The following is a 10,323-nucleotide window of genomic DNA, read 5'->3' on the forward strand; positions in this document are numbered from 1 at the left end:
TCACATTCAGAACAAAAGAAATGCGTGTTTAGGATCGTAGAACATAGACTTTAAATATCGTGTTCTGCCATGTCAAGCACCAGGACTTTGATGCTCTCTACATATTACTGCAGTGAAAATACGTTTTTCTGTCTAATAATTGTGTGTTGTTTTAGACTCCATGACAGAAAGATGTGTATAATAGGACTGAGCATCTTAATGGAATTGCAGAACCGTCCGCCTGCAGTGGATGCTGTGGCTGCTCAGATCGTCCCTTCAATCCTCCTCCTCTTCCTGGGCTTAAAACAAGTGTGCGCCTCGCGAGAACTCACAGAACATGAGGACCATGCTAAAGATGACAAACACGTTGCAGAAGATAATGGTAAAATCTCCCCTTTTCACATTGTGGATTTTGTCTGGATTTAATTTAAAGGGGGTAAGAAATTGCAGTTCATTTCTAAGACTCATTAGTCCTCTGAAAATAGCTAGGCTTATTGGGTGCTTGAAAGATCACCTTAGGAATTGATTTTTACTCCCAAAATGTAATCAAAGTGTTGCAATGTATAATAGGTAATACTTTGTGAAAGGGTAATTTTTGTGAGGAAGTAACAATAAAACTTGCAAGTCCACCCTTGTGAATGTACTCCATCTTCTCCGTAAGCAGCAGGTGTTTTCCATGACTCCACTGCCTTTATTCTTGATTCCTGGAAAGAAGCTGTTCCTAGTACCCAGCTATTTTAAAGACCTATTCTAGTGAAATTTAAAGGAAATCCTTGCAAGTCATCTTTGTCCAAATAGAAAATGGCATGCAGTGATTTTCAAAGTGGAATTTGAGGCAGATAAGGATCCTGGAGTAGAAAGACTTCTTATTGCTGTGGCTGGCAGAAGAGAGAAAAATCTGAAGAATACGTTGCAGTGGGAACTGTAGGGAGTGAATTTTGTACAGTGTTGTAGGCAGATACGTGTGGCTGTTCCTTGACTGGGAAGAGGAAATAGATGGTTTGAGACCTGAAAATTAGAAGGGGTCTAAGCAGAGTATGTAATCCATTAAAATTTCACACAGTTGTTCTGTAATGTATTTAGAGAATTTTCTTCAATGCATAGGAGTATGCTATGGAATCAGCACAATAACTTTAAAATATCTGTCCTGTGAGTCAGTCCTGCTTGTTACAGATACAGTCACTTCATTCTTTTTATCCTGCTAACGCAGAAAGAGCTGAAGGTTTGAAGGTTTGGAACTGGAGGGGATTAAAAAAAAAAAAATCTCAGTTAAGAGTCAAAAATATTTTTCCTTAAGTGAGAAATAGCAATGTTCAGAATTGCCTGTTGGAATTGCATTTAATTCAGGTTATAATCGTTGTTTCATAAACAGAGTGGAAGGTAAAACTAAGCAAAATATGATATTTTAACTTCCTTCAAATAAAGGAACACTCTGAAGAACAGCAGACAGACGTTAGGCGTACACCTGTTTTTCTGTTTGTTTTGTGTCAATTTGAGAAGCCTGTGCCCAGTCTTTTTGTTCATAATTTAAAAAGCATAGTGATGGGACACTTTGTGCAAGACAAATTTGCTCAAAATTTTTGGATCCTATAATTATGCAATGATAGCGTATATGAAAGAAGAAAAAAGCTTCACGTTCCCCAGGTGTTCTTAGAAACAAAAACTTAACTGATCTTGAGTGTAGAAAACATTTTAATAGCTTCATTTTCCCAGTTCTTCTGAGTTCTTGAGGGAAGGATGTTAACAGAGGATCATCTTTTCAACCAGAAATTAGATTGATTCATTATTCTTAATTTGAAAGCCATTTTTTCCAAATACTTTTAAATGTTTGTTTTACAAAACACAATAATGCTTTTGCAGAAGAGATACCAAGTGATGAGGAGGAGACAAATGAAGTGAGCCAGGCAATGCAAGAGAACCACGGTGGAGGTGGTGGCGGCGGCAGTGGAGGTGGAGAAGAAGAGGAGGATGACGATGACGATGATGACTGGGATGAAGATGCATTGGAAGAGACTGCTCTTGAAGGATTCAGCACACCTCTTGACCTTGAAAATGGTGTTGATGAATACCAGTTCTTTACACAAGCACTTCTAGGTATGTGTGGACAGAATGCTATGAAGTAGTTTGGAGATGGTTATGGTCATCATTAGGAAAAGCCTTTTTCTTTGTTATGAGTAATAATTTATTTAAACTGGAAATGTTTTCTAATGTTAGTCCTAAGATTTTCTGGCTTACAGGTACCACAAAAAACAGATGGCACCAAATACAGCCAGAGATTAGTAGTCTTCATGTTTTCTTTCAGAGCTTTTCAACCACAGCCCAAATAAGTGAGAGTTGGTCACTAGAGGGACTCCTATATATAAAAATGTTTGTCACTTTCTAGATGTTAAAATCATAGTGGAAAAAATGTTTTCTCCCTTTCCTGTTTGACTAATCCTGTTGCTTTTAGTTTTGATCTGAATATTCTGTTAAAAGATTCACTTCATTGTTGTCCATGAATAATTGGCCACGCTGTTAACTTCCTGTTTCAGAAAGCAGAGGATGTAAGGAAGTTCTCCCAAAGGATTGGTTACAGGGGGGGATTCTGCACCAAGAAACTGACAGGAATTCTGAATCTGTTTTGCAGTGCAAAATCTGTTTGTTTGTTTGTTTTATCCAAACCAGGGATTTAATTTTGTTTATCTAAAATTAACTTGGATTGTAAGCTGATAATCACTTTCCATGCATTCCTGTTCTGATAGCGGTGCAGAGCCGAGATGCTGCCTGGTACCATTCACTGACAGCTCCGCTGAGTGAGGATCAGAAGAAACAGCTGCAGGAAATTTATACATTAGCAGAACACCGGCGAAATGCTGCAGGTAAGTCACTTCTCCGGGGCCACTTTATTTATTCAGGGATGTTGGAACCACATCTAATCTGTAACAACAGGGAATAAATCTCTGTGCTAATTAACATAAGTCTTACAAGAGGCCTGAAAAGCGTGAGCAGGATATTGTGCTGTATTATTGCTTGCCTAGAAGTGTGTTATTCAGATTACTGTTATTATAATTAATTGCCCTCTCACTGACATATGCTGCTGTTTGAGCAAGCTTTGAACTGGTTTTGCACAACCTGACATTTGAAATGAAGAGCAAATTAAGGCAATATCTAGATGTCAGCCAGTCATCTGATGGAAATTACTATAGATCATTATGTGTCTAACAGCATTATGTGTTGGACTGCTAACATTGCCTTCACAGATGGTGTGAGGTTTTGGGCATTTAGGACACTGGCATCATGGAAAATAAATTCACATTTAATCAAGAGGCGAGCGGAATAGTGTAGCATACAATTGTTCTGTAGAGGATTAATTTCTCCATTCTGTTGTAGAGGTGTGTTGTGCTTACTCGTTTAAAGAAAATACTGGTGTGATTTATTACTGTTGCTGCACATAGGGAACGAGAGTTTTTTCTACAACTTTGCTTTCTTAGCTGAATGGTGTTATGGTATTATCTCTGGCAGAAGTGTTTTCTGCAAGCTATTTTTCATATCTTTTCCCTTCTTTGAATTCTAGAGACTAAGACAATAGAACAACAAAGTGGCTACACATTTGACAACAAAGGACTGATCACAGCATTTAACTTTGCTGGAAGTACTCCTGGTGGAAACTGAAGGATCAGCTACAAAGGTCAATGGGAAGGGTTTCATCATTACTTTTTCTTAAAACCATCATGACTTCTGAGTGATAGGGGAGGGTAATTCAATGCTGCTGAAGGTTTTCTGAAATGTAGCAGTGTGCTTCCCCCACCAGAATGCTTTTTCTAACCAGCTACTGTAATGTACAAATTCTTGTGGTGTTTTTATAGTTTGATGGACTGAAAAGGAAATGTTTGTCCTCAAGGAACGTGAATGACTGGGAGCGGCCAGGCTGCATCTAATTGAGTTGCACTTCTCAGGTTTTTGCTGTGCAGAATTGATAGATTCATATGGATAACAGTGCCTTCTGTTGTACATGGATTGCCTGAACAAATGGATTTTGGAGTGCATTATAATTTTTTTAAGTGTAAGGACATTTCTTGATACACTGTAAGCCTTGGTTCCATGTTTTCCTGTCATCTGCTTTCTACTACATGGTTTAATTGTTTGTTGGCTGCATACATATTGCTGGATCCAGAATATTATCTCATCTTCCCTATTTGGTGCAGACCAAATGTGTACAGGGAAGTGTCTGCTGGAGTTGCAAAGCATACACTGGTTGTGTCAGAGTGTCTTAACAAAATTGCAGATTTTCCCTTGATGTAGTAGTCTTAAATTATTTCTCTTAGCCATGAAATCAACTCACTTGAGTTACGATGGCACATGTGGCAGGTGAATATATCCTAGATCTATATTGACGTTACCTCCTGCCTGCACAAGTGGCATGGCCTTCAGATGTAGATGTTCTACATGACAGCTTTTTATTTCCACTATTTTTGATGAATATTGGATTTTACTTGGGTTCCTATAACCCGCTTTTCTGTTTTTATTCATTCATTACCATTCCAGTGGTAGTACTGAATAAAGTGGTACAAAATATTCACAATATTTTATTTATCTTGATAGAAGAAAAACAGCTCTGAACTTGTTTCTTCTTACTGTTACACTTTGGTGACTGAATTTCTGGTCTGCATTCCATTTGGCTGTTCTTGTTCCATACTGAAATTTTGTTATCCAACAGAATTTTTTTCCTGAATTTCAAAGACTTGTTTCTCATAAATTGGAACATATATATAACAGTTTTTTTGTGCATATGCTCGTTTAGTGAGAGACTTACCGTTATGAGAAACTGATAGCAATACTAATTTGAATAGGTGCCCCTTCTCTAGATCTCTTGGGATCTCAGTGATGTAGCCAAAATAAGTTGGGGTGCTTCAGAATGTGAAGTTTGAATTGGACATAAAACATTTAGTCCAGATTTTGTCTCTGTGTTAATTTCTTTAAGACGTAAAAATATTTACCAAGCAGTTTTAAGCACATACGGATTATATATTTCTTCAGAGCAGTGCCACAGCTGGAAAATCAAAGCCCTTCCTATGCCCTATCAGATTTTCAAGGATTGTAGATAACTACAAATTACTGGCCCCTTCAGTGTCCTAAAACGCTTTTTTTTTTTTAAAGTGTTAGAGAAATTATAATTCAGTCTGATAAATCCGAAGCTCTCTGTGCCTTGGCATCTGGAAGAGGCCATAGTGTTGCTGCCTATTCCTTGCCCCATACCCTGGACCTTTCTCAGTCTTGCAGTCATGGGGCAGAAGGTTCCCCACCATTTTTCTTGTTCCTGTACCTTTGTGTGGGACTCACTCCAGCACTGCTGCTGCTTTTTTTTTTTTCTTTTTTTTTTCCCACAGCAGATGCAGAGTCAAATTGATTCATGCAGGTTTTTCACTGCTCTGATTCACATAGTAGCAATGGTGAAAATTTCCCACTTTTAGCTCTGGTTGTTCATACGGGAAACTGGGAGAATTCCACGGATTGTATTTTCAAGAATGAAAAATACTGCATTGGACATTTTCTCACAGATCGAGTAGCAGAGGGCAGAGAGGCCATGAAAATCATAGGTCACTTTTGCTCATTTAGGCCTGGGGATGTGTTCACTGAAATGGCAGGAAGGTATTACATCCAGTTAGTTGGTGAGTTTCTGGGAAGCTGTAGAAGTTTTGAAATAAAAAAATTTAATAAATTTTTTTTTGAAGTTTAAGGATATGAATGACTTCTCTGATAATTGAGGTTAAGTATTAGTCAGGTAAAATGTTTAAGATTTCTATTATTTTATTAAGGAAAAAAAAAAGATTGAGTGGGATTTCTCTCAAAACTCATTTTCCTCCTGTACACTGGCATACAGAGTAGAAGGGAGATTTATTTTTCTTCTGCTAATAAGGTTGCTTGCACAATCACAAGTTAATATTTAAGAGGTAATGTGTTCAAGGAAAAATCTGCTTTTGCATAGCATCATTTCTGTGTTGCTCAGCTGAACTGTGGCTGCTCCCTGGTTCTGCTGCTTCTATACTTTTCAAGTCAACTGCCAAGAAAATTTCATCCAGATGTTTCTTACAAGGGGTTTAATCAGCAGCATGGAGTCGGGAATCTTTGTTGTCTGCTTTGCAGTGGGAGTCAGAGATATCTGAGGGGATGGCATGTAAAAAGGTTAAATGCCCTTCCCTTCCCAGGAGATTCATGAGCAAATGTTTCTACTGGCAAAAGCAAATGTTAATTATTTCATTTCTTTTTTTTTGAAAAGGGATTCCATCCAAAAAGATTTATTGGGCTCTAGCCTCTACTTTAACATATGGTTCTCTTTTAACATGATAAATATCCGTTTGTACATGATCATAAATAGGTAATGGATTTTAGGGATTTCTTTCTGAGTTGTGTCCAGCTTTGTACTGCATTAAAAGGAGAGTAACACAAACATGGATTACTGTCTGACTTTGAGGCCGAGGTAATCATGGGATATCACATACCAGCACTGGCTGTCCAAGCACGATGTATTTGCCACTGGAAGTACAGAGAATCGTGAAAGTATTGTAAAATAAAACAAAGACTGATAACCGGTGACCTGTGGTACCCCATGCCCATGTTCCTAAAGTGTGAAGGTGACTCATGGGCACCATGAGGGCTTTACATATGAAATTAGCATGGTGTTGGTTAAAATCGTATCAAATGTTAGCTTAAATGATAAGTTTATTTTCTAGATTAAATTAACCCATGCTGGGTGTTGAATCGCATATACTGTTTGGTCACTCATAAGAGGAAAATAAGGATGAGCACATGTTTTGGCTGCTTCTTTTTACTCTCTTTCTTTCAAAATTGAAGTATTTGTTTTGCTTTTGTAACAAAGCAAAATATTTCAACAATATGGCCAGCTCTTGGAAGAGAACAGAATATCAAGCTAAGAAAAAAATCTTAAAAAAAACAAGCAAAAAAAACAAAACCCTTTACGCACACAGTTTGAAGTAGATGTGCTTTGGGATTGAATTCAAAATATGTAAAGAATGTTACACAAAATGATATTGTGAGATTCTTCCTTTTAAGGGGAAAGGGTGTCTGCAGGGTGTCAAGGAGACGTGAAATGAAATGCTTTAGGATATGCCATTTGGCTATGAAGTCCAGCAGGCAGCATGTGACTCTGGATTCATACACTGAGGAAAGAAGGTAGGACAGTAGGTGACCTTTTTTTTTTTTTTTTTTTTTCTGTAAAGCAAGAGTCTATCTTGAGACTTGTAAGCCAAAGGAATCGTAGACAACATGAATGATTAACTGTCCTTTGCTTCTAGAATATTTCTTAGTCTTTTTTCTTCCCTCCTTTCGTTACCTTTGCCAGTGACTGTTACTAGGTATTTCGGGGGTATTCAGAATATCTGAAAAAATAAAGCTTAAACAGAATTTGTTAAATCCCATTGTTCCTGAAGCAGTGGAGCCTATCCATTGCATTTTCTTCTATAGAAGAAAGTCTCATTTAACATGTGCAGGTGATGCAGAACTACAAAACCCCTTCGCTTGTGTCTGCAGTTTGAGAAGAACCTTTCTGTGATTTATTACTTCAAATGGGTAGATCCAAAAATAGTACTTGAAATCCCTGCACCTTGTACTTAAATTTGCTCAAAAGGTAAGCAAAAATACACTGTATAACTGGGGTGCTCAGTCCTAGTTCTTAAACATGCCATAGTCAATCTTTTGATATGTGAGCTCCTCAAGGATCTCCATCTCTGAGTGAGGATGTTACTCAAGTCTGAGTCTTTGCATCTTTGCAGCTGGACAGAGAATCACGTTTCCCTCACCGCAGCAAAGCATACAGCAGGTATGGCTACCAGTGTCTTGACAGCGTGAGTGAAAATAGCACTCTTCTTCTCTCAGTTGTTGTATCTTAACCCAAACGGATGGGATACAGTAAAGATGGATATTCTGAGTTTGCTAGAGGAAGCCAGACACTGTGCCAGGTAGCAGAAAGTCTTAGCATAAAACCATATCATAAAGGGGATGTATGAACAGGCCAAGCTGCTTTATTTTGACATCTCTTCCACTGCTGGTACTTCTGTAAACAAATAAACAAAAAAAGCCCCATCCCATAAAACAAAAAATAAAACAACAGTGTAAAATGAATGAGAACTAAAGCAGTGCTTGTGCACTAGACAGGTAGAAACTTCTCTGCTCTGCAGATCTAATCACATTACTCAATTTGAATGCGCCGAGGTACTTTAAAATATGCAACATCTGTCCAGACGTCAGTAACCTGAATCTGACAACTGTTAATATGACATAAAGATTTTGTGGGATTTTCTTTAGCAGAGAAAAGATGCATCCCTTTGAAAAGTCTGGGAACATCTTGTCTTGGCTGATGTGCAATCACCAGTGGGAGACACTCAGTGGGATTACAACTTTTCTTAAAAATTATCAACATACCTCCTACCAAATCACTATGTCAAGGGAGCTAACCGACCAACTATTCCTTGACTAATGAATTTTGGGGAACAGCACTTCAAAGAGAATCTGCAGGCATATGCAATTGTGATGATGTAGGAATCTGGAAAGCATCCATTTAAATGGAGTTGATGCATTTGATATGATCCTGCACTGTTCCTGATTTTATCTGGATCTTCTAGAAGAGCGTTCAACAACTTTGTTCTATGCCTTTCTCTAGAGATAAGAATGCGCTTGACTTCTTGGGCAGCCCCAGGTTTGGTGCAGTGCTGTGAACTCAGGATCTGAAAGCAATCTTGATTACAAATGGGTAGTTGTTCGTATCAGGAAAAAAAATGAGGTGAAAGTGGTAAGTTAATGCTAGGATTCTCTTCACAGGCTGTACAGAGGCTCGCAGCTTTAACTGCTTGGTTGTGTGCGTGGTGGGGTGGGAGGTGTAATTTCAGATGGATTGATTTCTCCAATGTGAACAGAACTTTATCAGCTCTGGGGTTCACCTGAGGCAAATGGAGAGGGTTGGTCAGAAGTTGCCTACTGGCCCATCCTGGATTATATTATATAACATGAAGTGCAAAATCTGGCAAATGATTTACCACTTGAAGCTGCTGAGCAACAAAAATTAGTGTTTTCTTGAAATGAGATTTTAATATGTTCTGTTACGTTTCATTTTTTTTGCCCTCGCTCAAAATGCAGAATTACTGCTTGATGTGGAGGCCTATCGGTATTTCACAGGACTGTTTACTATTCAAGGTGATTCTCCAAGAAATTTTCCTCATTTTTTTCAACATGTTTGTGTAAGTAAAGCTGCACGTATCCCTCTCTCACTATTTTCTGCGAACAGAGATCTTGGCAATGGACCTCAGAGGAAGAAGAACAGTGCTTTGAAAGGACAAGACTGTACATAAGCAGGTTATTTTTAGAAAATGGAAGAACTATGGCCTCTGGAGAAAATGTGAAACAATAAATATTTATACAAAAGTGCATGAGGTAAAGAAATTAATATTAAACAATATAAGTGAGATTCTGTTCTTTGATCATGGCTGTAATGTTTTTTGTCATAGCCAAACTTTGTGTGAAAACAGCTTTGAATTGCATGTGCTGCTGGTAATATGCTTAACATAAATCACCTGAAATATTTTTTTGGATCAAAAGGAGACCAAAGAGGCCATGCAGATTTCTTTTGATAATTAAATGCAAAGATATGAGCCCATGACTGCAATGACTAGAGGGAGACCACTCTGTGTAACGTTTTCAGGTTGGATTGCAGGATCATTACCTTTGTAAGAAACCTAAAATACTACGCTGTGGGTTGGCTTTGAGGGCAAGAATTGACAAATGCAAAACACGCATTGATGACGAGAAGAATCTCTTTCTAACTTGAAGAATTCTGTACAGTGTTCTCGTAAGCTGTGCTGAATTTGCTTTAAAAATAGTAATAAATCTTATTGCTTAGGTCAAATGTTACATCTGTTGTGCATTTATATGGGAGGAATAATATTTCTTAAAAAAATGTAACATGCCACCTACCAAGGAGCCCAATCTCAGTTTATAGCCTCTCTTCATACAGCCATAAAACTTATTTACAAGAACACCCCAGAATTAATTTTAAACAAATGTGCTTGTTATCCAGAGTTAATGTGCATTTGTGTAGCAGTTTGTGTTTGTTAATCTCAGACTTGCAAAGTCCACTCTTCATGTGAATGGTTTGCGTGCAAACGAACGTAACTGATGTTTGGTGTAGATGAGATCATTATGGATCGTCCCAATACAATTTCCAAAAATGTCAGAGCAGTGAAGATAGTGATCTTGTGTTCCGGCACCAGAGCTTGGACCAGTCTTCTGTGTGTGGAATTCACAAAGCAGACAGTTTGTACCAAAACTTCACAGAACAAGAGATTAATCCTGCGT

At 38.0% G+C, this 10,323-nt stretch overlaps 1 protein-coding gene across 1 annotated transcript in view; it reads left to right on the forward strand.

The window, feature by feature from the left end:
* Positions 1-9,874, forward strand: part of IPO8 (importin 8) — a 57,648-nt gene extending 47,774 nt beyond the window's left edge. Inside the window, exons 22-25 of the mRNA XM_032185050.1 lie at positions 156-361; positions 1,840-2,073; positions 2,721-2,837; positions 3,533-9,874. Of these exons, the coding sequence (XP_032040941.1) occupies positions 156-361; positions 1,840-2,073; positions 2,721-2,837; positions 3,533-3,630 (655 nt within the window). The 3' untranslated portion in view covers positions 3,631-9,874. The remainder of the gene's footprint in view (positions 1-155; positions 362-1,839; positions 2,074-2,720; positions 2,838-3,532) is intronic.
* Positions 9,875-10,323: the final 449 nt, after the last annotated feature.

The sequence above is a fragment of the Aythya fuligula genome, chromosome 1, assembly GCF_009819795.1.
Source record: "Aythya fuligula isolate bAytFul2 chromosome 1, bAytFul2.pri, whole genome shotgun sequence".
NCBI lineage: Eukaryota > Metazoa > Chordata > Aves > Anseriformes > Anatidae > Aythya > Aythya fuligula.